Source organism: Balaenoptera physalus (assembly GCF_965194825.1).
Source record: "Balaenoptera physalus genome assembly, chromosome: 8".
Classification (NCBI taxonomy): Eukaryota; Metazoa; Chordata; class Mammalia; order Artiodactyla; family Balaenopteridae; genus Balaenoptera; species Balaenoptera physalus.
The window spans coordinates 111,240,373-111,267,171 of NC_138887.1; the positions used below are offsets into that span (position 1 = coordinate 111,240,373).

The 26,799-nt window shown below is 47.8% G+C and overlaps 1 protein-coding gene across 5 annotated transcripts in view; it reads left to right on the plus strand.

Annotated features, from left to right (window-relative positions):
- The window catches only part of TMEM178B (transmembrane protein 178B), a 349,130-nt gene that overhangs the window by 310,007 nt on the left and 12,324 nt on the right, over window positions 1-26,799 (plus strand). For 4 of the 5 annotated variants that reach the window (XR_014266844.1, XM_082473133.1, XM_082473135.1 and 1 more), the window contains one exon: window positions 4,902-5,039. The exons of the other annotated variant lie outside the window; for it this stretch is intronic. Coding sequence is in view for 3 of the 4 variants with exons in the window: in XM_082473133.1 (XP_082329259.1) it covers window positions 4,902-5,039 (138 nt within the window). In the remaining variant the exon portion in view is untranslated. The remainder of the gene's footprint in view (window positions 1-4,901; window positions 5,040-26,799) is intronic. 5 annotated transcript variants of the gene reach the window in all.

The following is a 26,799-nucleotide window of genomic DNA, read 5'->3' on the forward strand; positions in this document are numbered from 1 at the left end:
TGACACATGGGATAATGCGGATGGGCAGGAATGGGGCCATCTATATGTGGGTCATTCCATAGGCAGAGTGGCCTTTGGGATTTTCTCAAATGCAAATAAAAAACAACAAAGATTTAAAGATAATCAAAATAATATCTAATGCCTTCAATCCAAATATGGTGACTATAAAACCTTTCTAAGGACATCGTGGACCAAATTTTGTGTGTGAATGTGATATCTGGCTTCATCTTCTTTTATTTTTTTATTTTCTCTTTCCTTCATTTCCTTATTGATTATTTTTATCCTGTTATACTGTGTGCATTTTGTAAGACTCCTAAATCTTTTGGAACAAGATAGGACTGTTAATCCATAAATTAGAATTGATTTTATAATATTAATTTTAATGATTTTGATCCCATTATTATAAGGTGTTATTTTTGTTCTTCAGAGAGTTCTTTTCATTAGTATCCTGTTCTTATTTCATGGAGGCAAAGTATGTTTCTTCTCTTGTCTCTTGGGGATATTAATAATTTTTAAATTTATTTAAAAAATTTTTTATACAATTCTTAAAGATTACTTTCCATTTACAATTATTACAAAATATTGGCTATATTCCCCATGTTGTACAGTACATCCTTGAGCTTATCTTACACCCAGTAGTTTGTTTCTCCCACCCTCACCCCTGTATTCCCCCTCCCATCCCCCCACTGGTAAGCACTAGTTTGTTCTCTGTATCTGTGAGTCTGCTTCTTTTTTGTTATATTCACTAGTTTGTTGTATTTTTTAGATTCCGCATAGAAGTGATGTCATACAGTATTTGCCTTTCTCTGTCTGGCTTGTTTCACTTAGCATAATGCCCTCCAAGTCCATCCATGTTGCTGCAAATGGCAAAATTTTGTTATTTTTTTATAGAATACTGAGTAGTATTCCATTGTGTGTGTGTGTGTATACATATATATATCACATTTTCTTTATTCATCTGTTGATGGACATTTAGGTTGCTTCCATATCTTGGCAATTGTAAATAATGCTGCTATGAACACTGGGGTACATGTATCTTTTCAAATTAGTGTTTTTGTTTTTTTCGGATATATACCCAGGAGTGGAATTGCTGGGTCATAGGGTAGTTCTAGTTTTAGTTTTTTGAGAACCCTCCGTACTGTTTTCCACAGTGGCTGCACAAATTTGCACTGCCGCCAACAGTGCACAAGGGTTCCCTTTTCTCCACATCCTCACCAACATTTGCTATTTGTGGTCTTTTTGATGATGGCCGTTCTGACAGGTATGAGGTGGTATCTCATTGTGGTTTTGATTGGCATTTCCCAGTAATAATTTTTAATTATTGTTTCTTTTCCCTGCAGTTTGTTTCCTCAAGCTCTTCTTCTCACAGCTTATAGCTTTTCTCAGGTATTTGGGGCTGCCTGGAAGCCCTGAGTCGGGGGTGGGCTTGCCAATGGGAAGCTTCACTGTAGATGGTTGGAGCGCCTGCTTATGCCTCCCTCGCAACACACAGTAACAATGTGTCTAGATATTTTCTCTTGTGCTGGTCATCACCAGAAAGGTCTCTCCCAGCTTCCAGGCTATAGGGCAAAGGCAGGGCAGTCTGCTTCTGAGAGCCAGGCAGAAGAGGTCTGGGGTCTCAAGGGTAAGCATTCAACATTCTATATGTGCACAGACAACTTGCTCTGTGCATAATAACCCTCAGCTGTGCCGGCCAGCCCTCACCTGAGCTTGTCAACCCCCCAGTCCTAAGTACGCCCACTCCACCCTGGGAGGTAGGGGAAAGGGGGTAGCCCCAGAGGTGTGGAGTGGGTGAGGGGAGCTAGGGTTCTAGTTCCAGCTCAAACAACTTGTACCAAATCCTTGTTTTATCTCCCTCCCCTCTGCTTAACTTCCTGATCCAAAGGTGGTTTTTGATGCCAGTTCCTGAGCCTTTTGGGGATTTGGCAGGATGGTTTTCAGCTTGCCCCCTGCTGGCTCTCGCCTTAGCTCTTCAGTTCTGCTGAGGCAATTGCACTGTCTCTCAGCTTTACGGTTTCCAATCTTCTGTTGCCGCTGTCTCCTTTCCTAGTTTCCCCTTCTGTGTGAATTTCTGTCTTAAAAAAAAAAAATCTTGTAACTATAATCCTGGCTTAATTTGGGAGGAAGAAATACTAGATACATTAATTACATTTTAACTTTACTTTCCCACACAACTCAATAAGCCAACTCACTCCTTTTTTTAGTTCACTGGTTTGAGACTGTTAATAAATTATTTAACTTCTTTAAATCCTGCAAAATAGGAATATTTCTTGTCCTACCTACCTTATAAGTTGTTGCTGCAGCTGCCCTGAGTTATCATGTGGGTCTGAGGGCAAAATAACCGGCTGTACGTGCATGGCTCTAGCAAAAGCAGGCTCACAGGGTGATGGTGAATATCCTCCCAGGTCAGTGAAAATACTCAGACCTGACCTCTGGTTTTCATCCTTCTTTCCAGATCAACAAGTTAACATGATCCTCAGCTTTTTTTGACCAAGCCTTTGGGAGACAGCAGAGTATATCTAGTCTGTGTTGGAGGCACAGCCCTGCCTGACCTGGGACACAGATGACTATTATCTGTCTCAGGACTTTTGGAAGAGGAATTACTCTCTCCATTTCCCTTCCTGCCTTTTGCTCTGTTTTCTTCTAAGTAAAGCACTTTGCTTTCATCCACCAGCAGCAGTACCCTTCCCTCTTTTTAACAATTTGCATTTCTCTTTTCCTGCCCAGCCCACTTTTCCATCCCTGGCCCAAGTGCGCACACCTTACAGGACCCCTTCTCCATTCAGTCCTCCAGGCAGTACCTTTGCTCCCATGGGTCTGCACAGCCCAGGGACCAGTACCGGCCAAGTGCAGCAGGAAGGGGCTCTGGGGCTTCAGCAGGTTTGTCCTCTGTAGTGCTGGCAGAGCGGCCGAGATTCTTCCTAGAAACCCTCCAGTTACTGAAAAGGGAACCATTGGTTTCACAGGGGCATAGAAGAGAAATTTCCTGACCTGTTTAAGGGGATATAAATCTCCTTTAGACTGAAAATACCCTGACCTCTCTTTTCCCATTCCCATCACCTGCTTGCCCTTGACTACGGTGGAGAGTGGAGGAAGCCCCCAGAGCAAAGAGTGACGGATGTGACGGCTACCTGGCTGCGGCAGGCACTCCGGGTCAGCAGGGGTGGGAAGGACCAAGGAGAGCTCAGTAAAGCGGGAACCGGCTCTCTGTGGATTTCCGCCTCTGGGACGGGGCCCTGTCAGGTCCCCCCGCCTCCTCAGGGGGAGGCTCCGCTGCTGTTCTCCTTCCCACCCCCCAACCGGCTTCCTCCCTGGAGGGCGGGGAGGCGGCTGCCAGTGTGTGGTCTTCAGTGTCAGGACAAGGCACGTGGACCACATCCGTCTCCAGCGTGAGGGCGGCGGCAGGGAGGGCAGGAGGCCTCCAGCCACACTATGCCAGGGATTCTCTGTTTGCTCTGCACTGGAGTGAGGGAGAGGCGAAGAGGGGACGTGACGCCTGTGAGGTGCTCCCCACGGAAACCTGGGTGTTGGTTTCCCGGGGATGAGAAGGTCCGTGCTTGCTTGGATGCGAGGCAGGCGGTGGGGGGGGGGGGATTGATATAGTTTGCTGTCCGGTCCCCCGCATCTCTCTCTCTCTCTCTCTCTCTCTCTCTCTCTCTCTCTCTCTCTCTCTCTCTCTCTCTCTCTCTCTCTCTCTCTCTCACACACACACACACACACACACACACACACACACACACACACACACACACACACACACACACACACACACACACACACACACTCCCTCCCTCCCTCCCTCCCTCCAAGAGAAGGGAATGCCCAGGGGATCTCCAGGCTGCTCTGAAATCCCCACCTCCCACCCCTTAGGGCAGAGGCCCAGACAAATGGCTCCTGTTGGGAGCCCGGTCGTCGTGGTGTGTTACCCAGGAGGGGGTGAGAAGGCCGGATTCCAGGGGAGGCGGGTGAGGCGGGTGGGGTGGAGGAGGCACTGGAGGGCGGGGCTAGAACTGGCAGGAAGCCAAGCCGAGCGAGCTGCTGAATGAGGCTGACATGGCAGCAGCTCTGCCCTCTCCCTTCTGCTAAAGATACCACCTTTCCAGACGGCCCTCCTCCCCCCTGTGCCTACGCCAGGCTTTGTCTGGCCGGTCAGTGGGGCGTGGAGCGGAGAAGGGCCTGATCTGGAAAACCGGGTTGACCTGAGGAAGCCTCCTCGGGGGTACAGTCTGAGAGCAGGAAGCGTGGTGCCCACCCTGCAACCTCACGTGCAAGGGAAGCTGAGCCCCTGGGGGCTGGGCTGGAGAAGGAGGAAAGCGATGCTAAGGCAGCTTCATGCTCACACCTGACCTCCTGGGAGACCAGCGAACCCTGGAGGGAAGGGAGGGAGTCCTTGGCAGGTGCAGCCAGACTGCCAGGACCCAGCCCAGCTCCAACGGTCCATTTGTCTGGTTCTCACTGCCCGGAGAGGTGAGTAATGCTGGATTATGACCGGGGAGCCGCACAGATCGGGGTTTGTCGCCCTGTCCTACCACTCACTCTATGGCTTTCAGCAACTTGCTCCATTTTTCAGATAGGGATAAAGACAGTACCTATCGTAGAAGGTCGAGAGAGAAGCCTTGGGAAGACCAGTGCTGTGCCTGGCCCAAAGGAGACGTAAAAGAAATGGCAGCTATTATGATGATGACCTCTCCCTGTGCTTACGGACCAAGCTGTCCCAGCATGTGTTTGCACACGAGGAGACAGTCGCCACTGGGGGCTCTGTCCTCTGCAAAGGAAGCTTGGTTGTACCACCCTGTCTGTAAAAGGCAGGTCGCCTCCCTGCTCCCTCGCCCAGGGCCGGGGTGCCCTGGACCCTGAGTTCCGGGCTCTGATGCTAACGTTGCCTGCCTGCTTCCCCGCAGACCTGCGCAGGATGACGGCCGGCTTCATGGGCATGGCGGTGGCCATCATTCTCTTCGGCTGGATCATTGGTGTGCTGGGCTGCTGCTGGGACCGAGGCCTGATGCAGTATGTGGCAGGGCTTCTCTTCCTCATGGGAGGTAAGGCCTGGGGGCTGCGGGATGGGGGGTCCTGGCTACTGGGATTCCGAGAGAGTGGCTGGTGGGCGTGTGGACGAAGGCCCAGGCTCGGCGGGGCCCTTTCATTCACTCATTCAGCGAACATGCTTTGAGCTCCTCTTAGCCACTCTCCACTGCTGGTCCTCGCACTCGGGCGTCTGCCCACCTGGTGTGGGAAAGACTGTGGCGATGGCATTGAAAGAGGTGTCAGATCTGGGGCAAGTGAGAACCCAGGGGATACTCGGGCGTCTTATGCACATACTGTACATGCTATACTTTGGGGTGGGCGGCAGGTGCTATCTGGGCAGTTTCCCCTTCAAAAGCCTACCTTTACCCTTGATTTATGGGTCTTAATGCTGCTCCCGTTCCCAAACGAGGCTCTAAAGGTGGTAAGACAGGGCTAGACCTTCGTCACATGTCTCCCTTACCCTCTGTGTACTACTGTCAGGGCTGTAGAACCAATCCCACCCTTATAAAGGGCTGTATATAAGTAGAACTGTATAGCTGTGAGGGAATAGGTTCCAATCCATGGGAAGTAAAAGTTAATCCACTATCTACACGTGCCTCTTTTCTCCCTGAAGAGCTGAAACGTGCTTTTTGGTCTCCTGGTTTGAGTCTCAGTCTGAAGCCAAAGCTAACGTCGGAATGCCCATCACAGGGCACTCCTCGGGGAGAAGTGGATGGATGCCTTGCGTGGAGTTAGGAAGAGGGGGGATTGGGCTTGGACAGAGGGAGTTAGAAATATGCGCGGGGACAAAGGACAGTGAGTCCCATGCGTGGAAACCACCGTCAGGTAGATGGCAGGCACCACGTGACTGGCCTGACTCAGGGTCTCGGCAGGGGCGGGAGGTGGAGGAGTGGGTCCAGCTGGAGAAAGGAGGCGGCTGTCCTTCTAGGGGGACGGAGAGATCTGGGGACTAGTGAGTGAGCTGTGGGTTGGGAGAGGAGGAGGAGAGTTGCAAGTGTCTGCCTCGTGCCTGACCGTTTATCCTTGTTCCCCCGAAGCACAGACACCCTGTGCCTCCCAGATCCTCTGCCATCAGAGTCAGCTGCCCCCTGCCCAGCACTGCCTCCCTGTGGGTCCCACACCGGCACTTGGGGCAGAGGCTGGGGACAGAGGGGCACGGGTGGCTCCTTCACCCCTCCTTCCGGTCTCCCGCTGAGACAGGGGCCCCCGAAACCAGCCCCACCACCTTTTGTGCACCCGGGTGTCCTCCTCACTGAAGCGAGGGTCACACTTGGCCCTGGATTTCCATACTTGGCCCTGGATTTCCATACTTGGTGTTAGCAGCACGGAGTCTTTTTTGTTTCCACCTTCCGGTCAGAATCTTCCATGGACCCCAAAAAGTGAAAAGATAAAAGTGGCGTGGCTCTGTTTGTAGTGAGTGTTCTCTCTAAGACTCTTGTGGTTGCACAAAGATGGGCTCCAGTAAAACGGGGCTTTTCTAAGGCTCTAGAGAGGGCTCCCAGGGATGGAGAAAAGCTGAGCAAACAGGCCTCGGGCAGAGCAGAAATCCAGGAGCCCTGGGAGCTGATACTCTTTCATGTCTGCCTCTTCCGAGGTGATCGTCATCCCCTGCACGTTCCCCTCTCCCGGCCGGCACTTGGCTCACATCCTGCCCAGGTGCTAAGCCTTCCAACTCTGACAGCTTCCAGAGAAAGACAGGGTGATGGGCCCATTGATCTTTCCAGACCGGGCCACACATCACTGTGACTTGAAGAGGGGGGGTCCCTGGGACACTTCCCACTCACCTGAGACCGGGGTAGGAACTCTCCCAGAAGAGGGTGTGGGGCAGACAGTGGGGGGCAGGAGGGTGCCTGGAGCCCTGTCCCCCATTTGCTAAGGTACCTCCCAGGAGCCTAGGGCTCTGGGGACGCCAGTTGAAAGCCCTTGGGCTGGACTGGGGACCTGAGGCCCCTCCCCACAGGGAATGAGTGAGGGTGTTGCTTCCCTTCTGCCTGGTTAGTGGTTCTCAATCACCACACAGTCGAATCACCTGCAGAACTTTTAAAAGTACTGGTGCTAGGGCCTCACCCCAGACCAATCCAAGCCGAACTTCTGGGCATGACCCTCAATAAGGGGTGAGAGCTGGGGGAATAGCTGACCTGTAAATTTCCCTCCAGCTCTGAAATGTTATGTTCTGGGGATGAATCAGTTGGGCAAGACCTCTCGTGATTTGTTTTCTTCCTTCCCCCGATGGCCCCCCTCCGCCCCGTTTTATGACTACCTGAGGCAGCGTCAGACAGGGAAACGCTGTCACAGGGCTTCGATTATTACCATGGAGGCCTATCCGAGCCCTGATCACCGAGGGTCCCAGCTAAACCCACTTCCCCAGCACATGCACTCCCTTTCTTTTTTTTTAATGGAAAAACCATAGTTCATAGTAAAATGTTAGCATCCAGAAGAACTCTGGGGCAGCTGCTGTCCTAAGAGCTGTTTCTTCCTGACGGGAGCGTTGTCCTGGTTGGAGTGGCGCCATCTCACCCACCGTGGGGCTCTGTTACCTGTGTCCATAGGTAGAGCTGTCCTCCCCCCAGGGAGGCTGGGGCGGGAAGTGGTGTCCACACACCTCATGGGTACCATCAGGGAGGCCCCCGTAGGAGAGGAGGAAGGACAAAGCCGCTAAGAGCTGATCCCTTGAAGCCTGGTCTTTTGGGGAAGATAAAGCTCTAGGTGGGGGAGGGCACCCTCTTCCTTTTCAAATTAGTGCCCTTTCCGAGGAGGCCCGACACAGCTTCAGGGGGTCCCAGTGCCCAGGGCAGCTGCCGCCTGCTGACCCCATGAGTGTGGTTTAGCTGGAGCCTGGGAGGAAGCAGACTCTGTAGAAGCTGTGCCTCCCCCATCCCTGCTCAGCGCCGAGAGCTGCTGAGAGGTTGGGTGCCAAGCCCAAAAGGAAGCCTTGTGCTGTAGAACCCTGTGTGTCAGAAAGAGACATGTCAGCATCAACCCCTCCCAGAGCCCGACCGCTGCCTGCCCTCCGGGAGTTCATCTTCTAGGGCTGACCTTTGAAGGGCTTGGAGAGTCAGCTACCTGTGACAGCCACCTCATGAGCACGGCAAAGCAGTCACTCAGACTGTAGATATTTGTGACCAGAAGGTCCCACGGCCTTACCTTTCACCCAGATTGGCATTTCAGGCACCCGTAACTGAGCACAGACCAGGGCCCAAGGGGTTAGATTGGGCAGCAAGTGAGAAAGGTGGTGGGCACCAACTGCCGCAGTGCTGGCCGGGTGTGCGTGTGGTGAGCGGCTGGAAAAGGAGGGGTTGGCAAGAGCAGAAAAGGTAAATTTAAAGTCAGGAGTCTGAAGATGGAATTGCAGTTGACTTTAGATGAACCGGCCAAGGCCGAAATACACACAGAAGAGTTCTATTCACAACCTCTTCTCTGTTCCCACATGAAAGGAGGTGGCCCACACTGGGCACTTCTCTTTTCTCGATTTAACTATTTCCGGGGTTAAAGAGAGGGCACCCCGCACCTCGTGAGATGACTAGCAACAAATTGTTTAATTAACGCTCAACGCAGAGGAGGCAATTAGTTAAGTATGGCAGCTCTGTGGGGTCAGGAGGCTGCGGGTGGTGAGTGGGATCCAGTTTCCCCTTTGGCATGGCCTCCAGGGGAGAATCTAGCCCAGACTGGCACAACAGCGTTTGGGTGCAACTGCCAGAAACAAGTGTCCGGATGCATCATCTGTGAGATTCAGAAGCACAGGGACAGGATGACATGGGGGGCAGGGCAGTGTGGCAGGGAGCATGTGACTCCTACGATTACTTGTAATTCACTCGCCGGGCGAACCTAGAGCCACCTTATGGACACAGATCCACAAGATGGGTGTGAACATCCAACACCCATGCCCCGCCCCTCAGCACCCCCTCACACGTCCTCGTCCTCCCACTCTTGGAAGGCATCCGTTATCTCTGCCGTGAGCTTTCATCTAGGCTAATGCTGGAGCCTCCTATCTAGACTCTGGCACCCGGCAGTCAGTCCTTCACAGGGCAGTTGGCATAATATTTTTGAAACTATAAATCAGATATTCACTCATCTACCAATGCTCAAAAAGCTTACACTTGAACTTAAAATCCAAACTCCTTACCCTTCTTTAGAAGCTATCTTAGTTAGCTTGGGTTGCTATAACAAAATACCAGACACTGGGTGGCTTATAAAGAACAGAAATTTATTTCTTACTGTCCTGGAGTCTGGAAAGTCCAAGATCAAGGCACTGGCAGATTCGGTGTCTGGTGAGAACCTGCCTTCTGGTTCACAGATGTCATAGATGGTACCTTCTTGTGTGTTCTCATATGGTGGCAAGGCCAAGGGAACTCTCTGGGGCCTCTTTTATTTATTTTAAATTTATTTATTTTTTGGCTGCGTTGGGTCTTTGTTGCTGCGCGCGGGCTTTCTCTAGTTGCGGCGAGCGGGGGCTACTCTTTGTTGAGGTGCACGGGCTTCTCATTGCGGTGGTTTCTCTTGTTGCTGAGCACGGGCTCTAGGCACACGGGCTCAGTGGCTGCGGCACGTGGGCCCTAGAGCGCGTGGGCTTCAGTAGTTGTGGCACGCAGGCTCAGTAGTTGTGGCTCGTGGGCTCTAGAGCGCAGGCTCAGTAGTTGTGGCTCACGGGCTTAGTTGCTCCGCAGCATGTGGGATCCTCCCGGACCAGGGCTTGAACCCGTGTCCCCTGCATTGGCAGGCAGGTTCCTAACCACTGGATCACCAGGGAAGCCCTGGGGCCTCTTTTGTAAGGTCACTAATGCCATTCACGAGGGCACCACCCTCATGACCTAATCACCTCCCAAAGGCCCCTCCATTTAATACCAACGTCTCGGGGGTTAGCATTTCAACATATGAATTTGGGGGCACGCAAACATTCAGTCCACGGAGGAAACCGTATGTAATCTGGCTCATTCTACCTCCCCCACCTCCTTTCCTATTCCTTCCCCTATGCTCATGTCATTCCAGCCACACAGGCTGCCTCTCTCCCGGTACACACACAGTTTTACTTCAAGGCGGTGGAGCGGCCTGATAGCTTTGCCCACAGTGCTTTCCCTGCCAATGCCTCATGACTGGCTCCGCTTAGGATTCAGATTCCAACTGAAAAGTCACCCCCTCAGAGAGGCCTTCCTCGACCACCCAATTTAACAAAGCTACCCAGTTGCTCTCTACATTTTAATTAATTAAATTTTCTGCAGCACACCCACTACTTTATGACATGTTTATTGTTGTTGTGTTTTGGTTGCTTTTTTTTTTTTTTTTTTTTTTTTTTTTTTTAAGGAGCTTAAAACAAACATTTGTTACCTCACAGTTTCCATGAATCAGAATTCCAGGCAGGCTTAACTGGGTTCTCTGCTCAGGGGCTCACACAACTGCAGTCCAGGTATCAACCAGCACTGGGGTCTCGTCTGAGGCCAGGATCCTCTTCCAAGATCATGATGGTGCTGGCAGAATTCGTTCCCTGCAGCTGTAGGACTCAGGGAAGCTTGCTTACGCAAAGCCAGCAGGAGAAGAGAGTCTCTGACTTCTTCCATCTCTGACCTTCAGATTCTTTTTTTTAAATAGACTTTCTTTTTTGGAACAGTTTTAGGTTTACAGAAAAACTGAGCAGATAGTACAGAGAATTCCCATATTACCCTTTGCCCTTGCACACAGTTTTCCCTATTATTAACATCTTACATTAGTACAGTACATTTATTGCAATTAATGAATAAATATTGGTACATTGTTATTAATTAGTGTCCATAGTTACTTAGATTCTAAGTTTTACCTGATATCCTTTTTCTGTTCCTGGACCATCCAGGATCCCCCGTTACATTTAGTTGTCATGTTTCCTTGGTCTCCTCTTTCTGTGACAATTTCTCAGACTTTCCTTATTTTTAATGACCTTGACAGTTGAGTACTTGAAGAGTACTGGTCATCCGTATTGTAGGATGCTCCTTTGTTGGAACTTGTCTGATGTTCTTCTCGTGATTAGACTGGGTTATGGGTTTGGGGAGGAAGATCACACAGGTGAAGCGCCATTTTCATCACATCATTTCAAGGATACATACTATCACTATTACCCTTCATCACCTGGCTGAAGGAGTATGTGTCAAGTTTCTCTACTGTAAAGTTACTCTTTCTTCCCCTGTTTCCATACTGTCCTCTTTGGAAGGAAGTCACTAGGCACAGCCCACACCTAAGGAGTCGGGGGTTATGTTTCTCCTCCTTTAGGGTAGAGCAGCTACATAAATTATTTGGAATTCTTCTGCACAGGAGATTTGTCTCTTCTTCCCTGTTTATTAATTGATTCAATCATTTATTTATATCAATGTGGACTCGTGAATGTTTGTTTTATACTTCAGGTCATAATTCAGTACTGTATTTGTTATGCAGTTCCGGCTTTGGCCACTGGGAGCTCTTTCGGTTGGCCCCTGTGCCCCTTTGGTGTACTCTTATCAATGTGGGGTTTTGCTTTTGCTTTTTATGAGTACTTCCTTAGTTTTGGGCACTACAAGGTGCTCCAGGCTCATCTCGTGTATTTCCTGCCCCTGTCTTAGAACCGGCCACTTCTTCAAGGAACCTGGTTCCTTTTCTTGGAGAATGGTATTAGAAACCAAGATCTGGACACTAGGTGTCGGCAGTGTTTCTAACATTTTGTATTTTTTCATTGCCTCCCACTGCGCACCTCCCACCACCAACATAGATGTCAGCTCCATGAGCTCCAGAACTTTGCTTTATTCTCCAAGGCACCCCCTGTGTCTGGAACAGTGTCTGCAGCCTCAAATATCTGTTGAATGCATGTATCAGAAAAGGGAATTATGTACAACAGAGAAAGTGTTTTGTTTTTTCTTGATAGAGCAGCAGTCCTTCAAGAAATTAGCCTGTCTTATCTTCTGTTCTTGGTCTGAGCTCTTCTTCCATGGGGCTCCTTATTCTCTTTTTATCTTTATTTGAATAGTCCTGGGGTCTGTCCCAGATTCCTTTTGGATGTAGGGTATGAATTATACATGACCTCATGAAGAACTTTTTGCCTTTAATTTGGACTCCTAGAATGTTAGAAATGGCAGGGGCCTTAGAGACCATCCAGTTCAACCTTCTTGTGTTTCCAGGTAAGAGTAGTTGCGTCCGTTGTCCGAGGTCATCCAGTCTAGTGAGTGGCAGAACTGGAGCCAGAGCCCAGCCCGTGACACCAGCCTGGATCCTCGCAGCCCATCCTGCTGCCTCTGCTTTCAGCTCCCCGTGATGGAGATCCCCCTGACCCCCTGCGCCACACACGTCCTCCCACACTAGCACAGCTCCAATTCTGTGCTTCTAAGCAGGTGCCAGTCCCAGAATCTTGCTCCATTCCCTTTCTGTTCCTCCCTTCTCAGAGCACGAAGGGGCATATGGGGGAGACAGTGGCCAGAATTGAGGGCACAGGTGGTAAGGTCCTTTTCCTCCCACCTGTGATCAGTGTAACATTTTCTACCTTCCCAGTCAGTCAGGAGAGCAAAGAGAGCGCCCCAAAGAAGCTCAAGCTATCCACTTTGGGTGATTGCAGTCATTTGCAAACCAGTGATGCCAAATGGCTCCCCCTCCGCCAGGCTCACCAGAGGGCAGTTCAGCTGTGTGGTGAACCCCCAGATACCCCTCTTCTGGTAGACAAAGACCTTGATAAAGGCCCAGCAATTATGAAAACTTACAAACCTAAAATGAAAAGGCCAAGGCATGGGTGTCTTGACTGGGTGACTGTTTCTTTCAGGCAGTAGAGTGATTTTAGGGACGCTGTGAAGTAGGACAACATCCATCCGTTTCTCCTTACTGTCCTTCCGAGCTCCAGCCGCGCTCAGAAACGTGACTAGGGCTGCATTTCTGTAAGTCCAGTAGGGACTGTGCCTCGAAATTCATGACTCGTGGGTAAGAGAAGGGCGACCACATAAGTTAGATACTATTCTAGGGAGGGAAAATAGAATCAATAAGCCAATGACTTAACATGATGCAAGCTTATAAGAAACCCTCAGTAAATAATAGCTATTACTATTATATGTAAATGGTAGTAAAGTGGTAGTTCGTATTACACATGTACCCCAAGTGAAATCCATTCCAATTGGCAGAAGAGAGTCCATAATCTATCATGACCAAACGAGGGCATAAAGCCCATCTACCTACCCCGCTAAACGGCTTTTATAGTTTCATGTGGGATTTCACTAGAACATCACCTGAAGTCTTCTCTTGACTTTTCTGTCTTACAGTCTTTCTTTCAAAATCCTAAGTGGGAATTCACAGACTACTTCCTGCCCTGGGGTATGTCTTGCCCTTTGGAAGGTGCATGTTTGAATATGTATTAGCATTTGATAATTACATTCAAAACAAAGACCTTTGGGGAAGGAGACACATTGTCAGGAGGAATAGGAAATAACATCCATGCTTGCCTAACGTAGAACCAGTGGCCAGGACTGATCACTCCAGCAACCCGGACAGCGGGGGTGGGGCTTCATTTCTGCCTTAAGAGTTGAAATAGACCTCAAAGCAGTTTCCCCCTTGCCACCCAGTGGGACCTGCCTCTGTTATAGATTTGCACTTTGGAGGAAAATAGTAAGCAGCCCTGGCCCTGTAAACCCCAATCTGGTCAGTGAAGGCCATGCCAGAATGACCTATAACCTGCCCACCAAACACATAGCAGAGGCTATGACAGAGCAGACTCTGGAAAGAAATGGAAAGCGGGGGGAGGGTGGTCGGTGGTTTGGGAAGAACCAACTCTCGTCTCGGATGTCCCTGCCCACACTTGCCCTGAGCCACCTTCCATTCCCTGCTACCTGACTGGGGGTTAAAGTCCTTCTTCAGGAAGTAGAATCATCCAGCGAAAAGGGAGACTTGCGGTTTTATCAGGGAGAACCAGCCGAGGACCAAAGGAGTCTTGGACTAGCCGTGTGACACTGGGAATGTTACTTAACTGCCTTTCATGTGTTGCTTCAGTTTTCTCACCTATAACACAGGACTAATAATAGTACCCACTTGAGGCCTAGTAGTGAAAATTATAGTTCACTCATGTAAAAGGATTAGAACAATGCCTGCCATTGTTCTCAATAAATTTCTCGATGTTATTATTTTTACTACTGAGATGCTTCTTTTTTTAAACAACCACCTTCAGGGACACTTTGCTTTAAGCAGCCCCATACCACGACCACCAGCACCACGCAGACACACACGCTACGGGGTGATGAAGACGGAATTGCTCGAACAGATATTGTTTCTCTGGCTAATCACCACCCTACCCATTCATTCATTCATCCATTCATTCGATATTGATAGCCTATTATGTTCCAGACACTGTTTAAGCACTTGGGCTGTAGTAGGGGATAGGATCAAGTCCTCATGAAGCTTACGTTCTAGCTGGAGAAACAGACAAGAAGCAAGTATCATAAATACACGACCTGATGTCAGGGCATAAGAACTATGGAGAAAAATTAAGCTAGGAGGAAGATAGGGAGTTCTGGGGGGCATTATTGTAGATGAGGGGCCAGTGGGTGGGCACGGAGGCCTCTCAGAGGTGGTAACAGTGAACAGAGGCTTGAATGAAGGGAGGTGGTGAGCTATGGGAGGACTTGGGCAAGATCAGTCCCTGCAAAAAGAGCAGCAAGCGCAGGGGACCTGGGATGGGAATGAGCCTGTTGGGTCTGAAGAAGTTGAGCAAGAAGAGGCTTGTGACAGGAGCAGAGTGAGATGGAGGTATTGCCCAAAGCTGGTTAGATTGTGTAGGGCCTTGGAGGCCATGGGCTGGGTTCGATTGATTCTGCCCTGCCCTCTCTCTGTTTCCACATTGCTCTGGGGTTCTCCCCTGGGCGATCATTTGATACTGTGGGACTTTTATCAGTGGTCTGGCTCCCTTCAAGGGTACCTATAGCTGGGGCTTCTTCAACCTGCCATGCCCAGTTCCAGTGAGTGAGGGCATGGTATCTGTGCCTGGGGTGGCCAGGTGAGGGTAGGGGGACTGCCACGCGCCCCCTGAAGGTGTTGCATTGCCACACACCCGGTAGCATGCTTCCGTTCCAGTCAAGACCAGCAACATAATTGGTGGGGCCCAGTGTAAAATGAAAACTTGGACTCCTAATTCAAACATTATTAAGAGTTTCAGGGTGACAACAGTAGAGCATTAACGTAAGCACACAGCTGCTCAGGTGGCATGCCCACGAAGCCGCCTCTGCCTCCAGAACTGTTCCACACCCAGACTCCCCGATCCCGGGGCACCACAGCCTTTTGCTACAGGGGCTCGCAGAGAGCTTGAGAACTCAGGTCTTCTCCCTATTTTGCATGCAGCTCTCCTTCTCCCTAACTCAGGCTGAGTCTACTGTGCTTAAAATCACCCCTCGTCTCTGATGACTGAATAATCACACAGAACGTGTGTTCCCCCGTGCCTCAGGTCAAAAGCTGGCTCCGCAAACATTGCCAGCACAACCCGCTAATAAGACTAGACTGAGTTCATTGCTTACTGCCATCAGGGAGAACAGCACCTTCCAAAACTGGCAGGATCTGAGAGGAGGAAGGTAAGCTTGGGATTTATTGAGAATTGGAACCTTGGTTTAAGGCCTTTGTTTCTATGCCAGGTCTTTGATTAAGATTGGGTGAGAATACTGATAATGTCCAAGATCAATGGAAACAGCAGGGTTGAAGAAGTCTTAGAGCTCACACTGTCTACTGATGCTTTAAATGGAAGAGTTGATGGATCTTGCAGGAAGTTCCTGTAATGCAATCAAACCACTTGCGTGGGCAGGGCAGACCCAGAAGTGTAAAGGTGTAAAGGAGGGAATAGCAGAGTTAGGTTACTATAGCTGGTAATGTGTGGTTATGGTTCAGCGTCTAGGCTGGGTGTGGGTGGATGATTTGGGGTCCACTCAGGATGAGTGATTTCTCCACAGCCTTGGTGCATTCCTGGCTGGCCTGTCTCCACCAGTACAGATGTGCTCAGACACAGTCGAGACTCAGGCTGGGACGCTGACACCTGAGGTCTCCTCCTGTCTTTCCTAGAAATACTAACATCGCTGCCCTAAGCTGGGGCCTCTTGCTTCCAGACAATGGGCTATCAGCAAGAATGGGATGGGGAAGGGCAGCCAGGAGAAGAGAGAGGGGCAGGGTAGCCAGAAGCCCATCTGCATTCTTGGAGTGGTTGTTGAGAAGGAACAGATTTCTCCAACAGCCTTTTCAGTGGAAACAGACCCAGAAGGTGGTGGTGACTCCACAGTGCTTGATTGCCATGGAAACTTAGGTAATTTCTAAGGCACCTTCAAAATCCTCCCTCCCTGTGGCTCTTCTAGGATGTCCTTACCGAGGTGAGCAAGCATCAGAGAAAAGGAACTTGTTAGGCAAGTTCTTGGCCTCTTGAAACAAGTCATACATCAAAGAAAAACGCTCATTCCTGAAGTAAATGCAGAGACCCCTCCGATGGGGCTTAAAAGCTGCTCCTGGGAAAAAATTAAGAGGGAGGAGCTGGTGTAAGTGAGGAGGAATTGCCTCTCTCCTGCCCTGGGTGCAGAGAGGAGTCTGAGGCCGTGGAAAAGTGGCATCAGAAATAGGCACACCCAGGGAAGGGGAACAGGGGGTTCTGCTCTCAAGAGGCTCCTGTCACCCCCACTGCTTGGATGGCTGGGATGTGCTGTGTGTCCAGGGACTGAAGCCAGAGTACCCGACACCAAGGAAAATGGCCCAGACCAGACACAAGGGCCCCCTGGATAGACTCAGAGGACGCCACCAGCAGGCGAGTTGGGGTATGCGCACGGGCGCAGGGCCCCAGCTCCCCCTGGGGACCAGAGAGCTGACTTGGAGAGGCGGCCCAGATCAGAGAGCAGGGGTGAGGGGGGGGTGGGCAGCCGGCCCCCACAGTGCACAGTCAAGCACACCCTGGGCCCAGGGCTGCCCCGCCCCCCCGCCCCTGGACCTCATTGTGGACGATGCCCCCTGTGGGCGGAGGTGGGGAGGAGCTTAGCAAGCCTGTACCCGATTGCTGTGTACGCCGTCTGGGGTCTGGTGGTGATGGCCTTGAAGGCCTAGGAGGTGCTGGTGGGGGAATGATTCTGGGGAGACCTTAAAGTGTTACACTGGAGAGGGTTTATGAAGACAGCCCCAGAGGTATAAGTGAATTCTGCTCTAGTGGACATGCCTCTTCATCCCAACAGAACTTGGGCTTTTGGGACAGTTGGGGAATGACTTGCATTTTACCTCCCGGTATAAAATAACTGGAGAATGAGTGCCTGTGTAGAGCTGTTCTCTCCCTGACATTCTAGAAGTCTCCTGATTTCAAATACACTTACCTCTTATTAGATCATGTCTCATTCCATGTGCCTTGACTTGGGGTTTGAAAACTACACTCACCCTATCTATAGAAGCCATCAGAACATCCAGGATGTCCAAGACGTGGCTGTGAGAGACAAGAGCCCATCCCCACGTTAGTGAACCATTAGAATCTGCCCAATGCTTATAATTCATTCAATAAACAGCCAGTTAAGTACCAGCCAAGTACTAGGTAGTCAGAGGATAAAATAAAATAAAACTCATCGCTGCCTTGGTGTTGCCCACAATCTTAGAGGAGAGTCAGACACCTAGACCAATTAGCGTGATAAATGAGCCGCTTTCCTTTTAATGACTGACACCTTTAAAATGCAAATATTAAAAACAAGAATTCTGTGTCATTTCAGCAGTAAGGAGGATGACGGTGTCTTCAGTCTACCTGTTTGCCATTCTTGGGGAAGGAAGGTGCTGGTCATCCAAAAAGGATTTTAAAAGGGTCAGTTATGATTTAGCTGACAATTTTTAGTTCACAGAGCTCCAAAGGGAGGGTAAGGTCTTAGTTGACCTTCACACCCCCTGAGAAGGCAGGTGGAAGAGGCAGGCAGGAAGGTAAGAGCTCACCTTTTGAAGCATCCAATGCTGTGTCAATGGTAGATGCTCTTCAAACGGTATTTCCTTTCATCTTCCCAGCAGCCCTTAAGGTCGCCATTACCACCCTGATTTTGTGGATAATGAACTAGACCCAGAGAGCCATGAAACAAGCTTAGAGTCATGCAATTAAGTAAATGGTGGAACCTTAATCTGAGGCCTTCAGATTAACCCCCGACCCCTTTCTTCTCTGTTCCTAGAACCTGTGGGAGAAAAGAGAAAAGGGTACTGGGCAAGGCCACCTGGGATAAAGAAGGAGGCGTGAGAACTGAACCAGAAGGCAGATGCAGGCTTACCCACCAGCTTCCGTTAGTATCCGTAGGCCAGAGGGGTCCGCCTCTGCCCCCACCAGCAAGGGGCAGGTAGATGTCCCTTTGGGGCAGGACAGGACGAAGACAGGTAGAGAAGACACAGAGGGGCCACCTCTCCTACATTAGGTCTAGATGTGTGAAGATCAACCCTGGAGTCAGGTCTGAATCAAAGCTCTACAACCTTAGGCAAATGTAGCCTTTATGTACCTCAGTTTCACCAGCTGTAAAATAGTACCTGCCTTGTAGGGTTGTCGTGGGAATTAAATAAGCCAAGATGTGTAACATGCTTAGTACCATGCCAGGCACAGAATGAGCACTTACTACATTTTCGTTCATGGTTGCTCAGTTTATCACTGGCTATTCCCTTCTTTGCAGTTCCTAGCTCTTGCTTAGAAAGTTTAAGTACCTTGCCCAAGGTCACATAGTTCCCAGATCAACTCAAATCTATTTAACTCTGAAGGCTGGGTTTTTAATCACCAGGCAGCACTATCTCCCAAATAATAATGAACTTGCTGACATATTTATGATCCTCAAGCAGCTCATGACCTAATAGGGTAAGAGACGACCCCACACAGACATGTCATCGTAGTAGACAAATGGCATTGTTCTTGGGGTGGCAGAAAACATGGGGCTGATTCTGTTCAAGGAATATTTCCTAGAGAAATGGGAAAATGAGGACCTTATCTTTCCACATGCTCTGAGACAAAAGACAAAGCTTGCGACTCATGTAGCAAAAAGAATAATCCTTACTCATTACTTCTGTAGCTCGGCTACCAACCCACTTCGCCTCTTGAAGTCTGTTCCCACCATGTCACAGAAGCTGCTTGGAGACCTGCTTACTTCCGGCTGCTCACCTGTCACCTGTCCTTGAACCCTCTCTTCCTGAGCTCACTCAGATTTACCCATCTCCATCTTTCCTGAAACTCTCATCTCTTGTCTTCCATGATAATACACTCATGATTTTTGCTTTCCTCTGTGCCCTTCTATTTTCTTTGCTCTTGTCTCCACCTGTAGATGTGGTCTTCAGTACTCTTCTTTTTCCCTATAAACATGCCCCCCTTGTCAACAACACCTACCTTCACAGTGATCACTGTCTCTGCACAGATGAGTCTGGAACCTGTGCATGGAACAGTCTTTTCTGAGCTCCAGCCTCATATTTTTCATTGTTCACTAGACATCTCCCCCTTCTGGAACCTCAAGCGTGCCTTGAACTAGGCTTGTCCTTTCTCTACATGCATGTGCTTTATGTTTTTTGCATACATACCAAACACCTGGCTTACTCTGGACACCTGAGAAGTCAACTCCCATCCTTTCCCTTCCCCCAATGAAATGAGCTGCATTTCTTGACTTCCTCAGCACGTGTGTCTGTCAGTTACCACTGGATCGTTTTTCACTTTTCCAGTTTCATCCCACACCTTTCCATCAATTATCGACATCTGCCAGTATTCCCTTTGTGATAATCTTTGGGGCCCATTCACTTGTTTCCAAACCCTGAGCACCACGTGGGCCTCTATTACTATTGTAGAGCCCCTAGTGGAACTCTCTCTCCCACCACTTAGTTGCTAACCTCTGAGCCTCTATTTTCTCATCTGTAAAATTGAGATGTTGCTATAAAGATGAAATAATACGTAGGAAAAACATCTAGCCGAGAATAAACATTCCTTAAGTATTCATTTCCCTGCTTTCCACTAAATTCCATCTTTGCACCATACCACCTTTCTAAAATACACTTATTACCATGTCATTTGTCTGATGAGAAACATTCTGTGGTTCCATATTGTCTGTAAAGGCCAGTGTCCCTAGCCTGGAGCTTCATGTCGGCCACAGTCTTGTCTTCAGCCGTACATCCTGTGCTCCCTCCCCTTCAGACCGACCACCTGTCACTGTCTGCCACCATGCCACCTCTCTCTGCCTGTCGAAGCCCTGTGCTTTCCTCAAGGTTCAATTTATAGTCAGTGTCTTCCAGAAACCTTTCTGAATCAGCTTAACTAAAACCAGACTCTTCCTCTGGACTCAGACATCCCTTTGTAACATTTTGATGACACTTACCTCATTGTGAAGACCTTGGAGAGCAGAAATCTAGATCATTTCCTGTCTCCCCTCTGGGGCAAAGCCTCCGTGGTAGCAGGGGGCCTCCTTCTTGCTGAGTTGTCAATTTGCTCTTTTTTATTTTTAAACCTTAATATGGGGATTTCCCCGATGGTCCACTGGTTAAGGCTTTGCAATTCCACCGTAGGGAGTTTGATCCCTGGTCGGGGAACTAAGATCCCACACGCCACGTGATGCGGCCAAAAAATTTTTTTAAAGATTAAGAAACAAAAAAACCTTAATATGGTTTCTGGTAACTTTGACTTATTGGACTTGGGTCCTCTCTGCTAAAGTAAGATCACTTAAAGTCATTACTTTCTTCCTCCAATGGTCTTTAAAATATTTGGAGACAACCCTATTGCACTTGTTAATTATTTGCTTTACAAACTAAATTCAACTCAATAAACACCGAATGGGTGCCTACTGTGTGCGAGGCATTGTGCTAGCGCCCAGGGCACACATGGTCCCTGCCTTAAGGACACCCAGGCAGAGTGATCGGTGCTGTAACAGAGGGGAGGTAGGTTCCCTCTATGCCCACTTTCTGGAGAGTTTTTATCATAAACAGGTGTTGAATTTTGTCAAAAGCTTTTTCTGCATCTATTGAGATGATCATATGGTTTTTATTCTTCAATTTATTAATATGGTGTATCACATTGATTGATTTGTGTATATTGAAGAATCCCTGCATCCCTGTGATAAATCCCACTTGATCATGGTGTATGATCCTTTTAATGTGTTGTTGGATTCTGTTTGCAAGTATTTTGTTGAGGATTTTTGCATCTATATTCATCAGTGATATTGGTCTGTAATTTTCTTTTTTTGGAGTATCTTTGTCTGGTTTTGGTATCAGGGTGATGGTGGCCTCATAGAATGAGTTTGGGGGTGTTCCTTCCTCTGCAATTTTTTGGAAGAGTTTGAGAAGGATGGGTGTTAGCTCTTCTGTAAATGTTTCATAGAAGTCACCTGTGAAGCCATCTGGTCCTGGACTTTTGTTTGTTGGAAGATTTTTAATCACAGTTTCAATTTCATTACTTGTGATTGGTCTGTTCATATTTTCTATTTCTTCCTGGTTCAGTCTTGGAAGGTTATACCTTTCTAAGAATTTGTCCATTTCTTCCAGGTTGTCCATTTTATTGGCATAGAGTTGCTTGTAGTAGTCTCTTAGGATGCTCTGTATTTCTGCGGTGTCTGTTGTAACTTCTCCTTTTTCATTTCTGATTTTATTGATTTGAGTCCTCTCCCTCTTTTTCTCGATGAGTCTGGCTAATGGTTTATCAGTTTTATCTTCTCAAAGAACCGGCTTTTAGTTTTATTGATCTTTGCTGTTGTTTTCCTTGTTTCTATTTCATTTATTTCTGCTCTGATCTTTATGATTTCTTTCCTTCTGCTAGCTTTGGGTTTTGTTTGTTCTTCTTTCTCTAGTTCCTTTAGGTGTAAGGTTAGATTGTTTATTTGAGATTTTTCTTGTTTCTTGAGGTAGGTTTGTATAGCTCTAAACTTCCCTCTTAGAACTGCTTTTGCTGCATCCCATAGGTTTTGGATCGTCGTGTTTTCATTGTCATTTGTCTCTAGGTATTTTCTGATTTCCTCTTTGATTTCTTCAGTGATCTCTTGGTTCTTTAGTAACATATTGTTTAGCCTCCATGTGTTTGTGTTTTTTATGTTTTTTTCCCTGTAATTCATTTCTAATCTCATAGCGTTGTGGTCAGAAAATATGCTTGATATGATTTCAGTTTTCTTAAATTTACTGAGGCTTGATTTGTGACCCAAGATGTGATCTATCCTGGAGAATGTTCCGTGCGTACTTGAGAAGAAAGTGTAATCTGCTGTTTTTGGATGGAATGTCCTATAAATATCAATTAAATCTATCTGGTCTATTGTGTCATTTAAAGCTTGTGTGTCCTTATTAATTTTCTGTCTGGATGATCTGTCCATTGGTATAAGTGAGGTGTCAAAGTCCCCCACTATTATTGTGTTACTGTCCATTTCCTCTTTTATAGCTTTTAGCAGTTGCCTTATGTATTGAGGTGCTCCTGTGTTGGGTGCATATATATTTATAATTGTTATATCTTCTTCTTGGATTGATCCCTTGATCATTATGTAGTGTCCTTCCTTGTCTCTTGTAACATTCTTTATTTTAAAGTCTATTTATCTGATATGAGCATTGCTACCCCAGCTTTCTTTTGATTTCCATTTGCATGGAATATCTTTTCCCATCCCCTCACTTTCAGTTTGTATGTGTCCCTAGGGCTGAAGTGGGTCTCTTGTAGATAGCACATATATGGGTCTTGTTTTTGTATCCATTCAGCAAGCCTGTGTCTTTTGGTTGGAGCATTTAATCCTTTCACGTTTAAGGTAATTATTGATTTGTATGTTCCTATGACCATTTTCTTAATTGTTTTGGGTTTGTTTTTGTAGGTCCTTTTCTTCTCTTGTGTTTCCCACTTAGAGAAGTTCCTTTAGCATTTGTTGTAGAGCTGGTTTGGTGGTGCTGAATTCTCTTAGCTTTTGCTTGTCTGTAAAGCTTTTGATTTCTCCATGGAATCTGAATGAGACCCTTGCCGGGTAGAGTAATCTTGGTTGTAGGTTCTTCCCTTTCATCACTTTAAATATGTCATGCCACTCCCTTCTGGCTTGTAGAGTTTCTGCTGAGAAATCAGCTGTTAACCTTAAGGGAGTTCCCTTGTATGTTATTTGTCATTTTTCCCTTGCTGCTTTCAATAATTTTTCTTTGTCTTTAATTTTTGCCCATTTGATTACTATGTGTCTCGGCGTGTTTCTCCTTGGGTTTATCCTGTATGGGACTTGCTGCACTTCCTGGACTTGGGTGGCTATTTCCTTTCCCATGTTAGGGAAGTTTTCAACTATAATCTCTTCAAACATTTTCTCTGGTCCTTTCTCTCTCTCTTCTCCTTCTGGGACCCCTATAATGCGAATGTTGTTGTGTTTAATGTTGTCCCAGAGGTCTCTTAGGCTGTCTTCATTTCTTTTCATTGTTTTTTCTTTATTCTGTTCTGCAGCAGTGAATTCCACCATTCTGTCTTCCAGGCCACTTATCCGTTCTTCTGCCTCAGTTATTCTGCTATTGATTCCTTCTAGTGTAGTTTTCATTTCAGTTATTGTGTTGTTCGTCTCTGTTTGTTTGTTCTTTAATTCTTCTAGGTCTTTGTTAAACATTTCTTGCATCTTCTTGATCTTTGTCTGCATCCATTTTCTGAGGTCCTGGATCATCTTCACTATCATTATTCTGAATTCTTTTTCTGGAAGGTTGCCTGTCTCCACTTCATTTAGTTGTTTTTCTGGGGTTTTATCTTGTTCCTTCATCTGGTACATAGCCATCTGCCTTTTCATCTTGTCTATCTTTCTGTGAATGTGGTTTTTGTTCCACAGGCTGCAGGATTGTAGTTCTTCCTGTTTCTGCTGTCTGCCCTCTCCCCTTTCATCTTAAAAAAAAAAAATGCTTAAGCAGCTTTGTATCAAGTTAAATATAAATTTAGTATGATATTTGACCCCATAATTTTGGCCCTGTGGAGGAAGAAATGCCAATAGCTGTGTCCTTCCTACTGCCCCCGTAACAAAACCTAAGAATCCCTTAAACATTCCACCACACTCCCAGGCTCCAGTTTATTTTAAATGATAATTAATTAAAATATCCCTTCCAATTCAGCTCTCAACATTTTCAGACAAGTTCTACTGAAATCACATTTCCCGGAATCCTCTGGGTCACAGCTTTTTAGGGTCCCTGAGTTAGTACGGCCAAGGGAAATTGGATGGCATTCTCTCTTTATCTCAGCATTCCCTTCTAGGCCCATAAAGTAGGAAACTTCTCTCCTCTCTTTAGAAGGGTACCAACTCTACCTTATAAGGCCCTACTTCTAAAGGAGAAGAGGTGACTGACTTCTCTGATTGGTGAGGCCAGAGGAGGCCGAGCTTGGGGAGCCCAGCAACATGTGGATCTTCTGCCCCGTGCTTTGCTCCTCCAGGTGGCCAGTATTCTCAGGGTCAAGGCTCAGGCCAGCATCAGGAGGCCAGGTTGGAGGCCTATTTCCCTTTCTTTTTCTGGCCCACCAGTGTGAGTCACTTCTGGCTGAGTGTATCTGCTCTGCAGACCCAAACATTCCCTTGGGGAAACCATCCTAAAATGTCAGCCTTGGGGGGGAAGTATTACTGAGCTTGATTGTGGCCAGGGGCCAAGCCACACTTGCCACACTTGCCACACTTGCCACCCTTGCCTCAACAGTAAGAAAGCTGGTATTTCCCATCCTGTCTACCTCGTTTCTGGGACTCTCTTCTCATCAGAGTTTGAATTCAGAGAATGAAGAGGGCTGAATAATGATCATTCCCTAAATCTCCCAGACAAAAGTGGAGCTAAAAGCATTGCTAGGTAGAGGCCCACTAACGGCCATTAGCAGTGTGGGTAGGAGCCCTCTGATGGGCTGCGGTCCGTAGCGGGCTCCTTTGGCTCGTCTGACCACCAGCTTACTCTGCCCACGGGGGTTGGTTTCTGGCCTCCTGGGAAGCTACAGACAGTCTTACTGAAAGAGAGTTAATGCCCTGATCTTGATTCCTTTCCTTCCTCAGCCACACCATCCTGCTCCTCATAGAAAACTCATGTCCCTCTACAGGAAGTCACCCTTTTACCCAACACAAATAGGAGTGAAGTTACGTACGGTTGTGATAGGGTTTCCTAGTTCTCTGGAGAATTCAGCCACGAGATTTTATTAACTGAGCCTTGAGTCTGAGGGGCACCCAGAGCCTCCTCAGGACCACGTCTGATAACAATAGGGCCTCTTCTCCCAATCTCACCATCTAGTGGATACATCTGATTTCAACGCCACTGTGTACAGGGCCCTATTGAGGAGGAAAAGAGCTTCTCTGCTTGCATTGCGTACAGTCCAGCTCCAGAGACAATACACATGCACGTGAAATAGCTGGAATGAGAGAAGACATAACAAGTGGCAAAAGCATGGATTTGAATCCTGGCTCCAGTACAGAGCAGCTGGTGATCTTGGGCAATTTACTTAACCTCTCTGTGTCTTTCCCCATCGAAATCTCATAAGGTTGCTTTGAGGATTCAAAGAACTACCATTTGTAAAGCATGTGGGACAATGCCTATCCTATTAAAAATAGTATATATAAGCATTTGATCCATATAAAGCTATGTATGTGTTCAGTGACCCAGTGGTGAGGTGACAGCATGCCAGAATCACTTGGGTACAGGTTTTCATCTCAAAGAAAGGCCAGGCCAAGCTGACAAATGTGCCAGGCATACGGAAACATAAACCAAACCAGGTGGTAGACTCTCCTGATCTTCTGGCTACCACCCCAAGCGTCTTCCTCTGCTAATGAACATGGCATTGGCTTGGATCAGATAGGGCAGAAGCCAGAGAGATTTCTTACAGGAGCCAATTTCTTCCAGACACTTAAACAGCTGGGTCCCAATCCTTCCATGTTTCAAATCAGGGCAGTTTTGAGCTGAGCCTCATATGCACACTGATGGCAAGTAATGACATCTAATGGTCTCGTTCATCAGCCCTTCCGTGCATGTCAGGAGGTGAGAAGCAGTATCTTCTCTCCAGGCAGCTCATGTTTGACAGAATAAGTGACAGCAGGTCCTAGAACAATTCAGAGAGAATGGTACCTTTTTGTCCCAATACCTAGAGTCACAGGATCATTTAATTGGAAGGATCTTAGAGATCTGGTCCTACCCCCTGTATTTTATGGTTGATCATAGCCAAGAGAGGTGAGGTGGTTTATCCACTTAATGGGAAAGAATGGGACCAGAACCTGGATTTTCTGATTCTTGGTGGAAGTTGTCTTTCCACTAAGCCACATCCCCATCAGTAGCAGCTCTCCTCCCAGGAAGCTGGTGCAGGCTGACTTGGTGGACCTCTGGGCGGGCCACGAGAGCCTTATGATGACCAAGACAGGAATTCAAACATAATGATAGATTTACTTGTATTGGGCTTCATGCTGGCTTTGGGGGGTGGGGGTGGCATTGGTGATGTGGCTTTCTCTGCAAAATCCTTGTATCTACTTAGGAAGATGAATGTGAGACCAACCAGAGAGCTGTAGTATCTGTAGTATCTGAGATACGGTCTGCAGGAGGTTTTGTATGACTTCAAGCATTGTCCCTAGCAAGAAGCCCAGGGCAAGATTGCCCTCTGCCCTAAAGGTTCTCAATGTTTTCTCCATGGACCCTTGTTGTCCACCAGAAAGTGCTGGCCTAGAAAGAGGAGGAGAGAAAAGAGAAGCAGGGGCAGGAATATGGCATGCTCTAAGTGGCCTTACACTTGGAAGCTCACTATTCACAGCTTGAGAATGTTCCTTTCTGCACAGCTGTAGGTGCCACTCTTAGTCTAGTTAAGACGCCAGTTGGATCCACTAACTCTCAGCCCTGAACCAAGGCCCAGATGGATAGAAAACGGCAAAAATTCGCATTGAGAAAAATGTGATGCTGCAC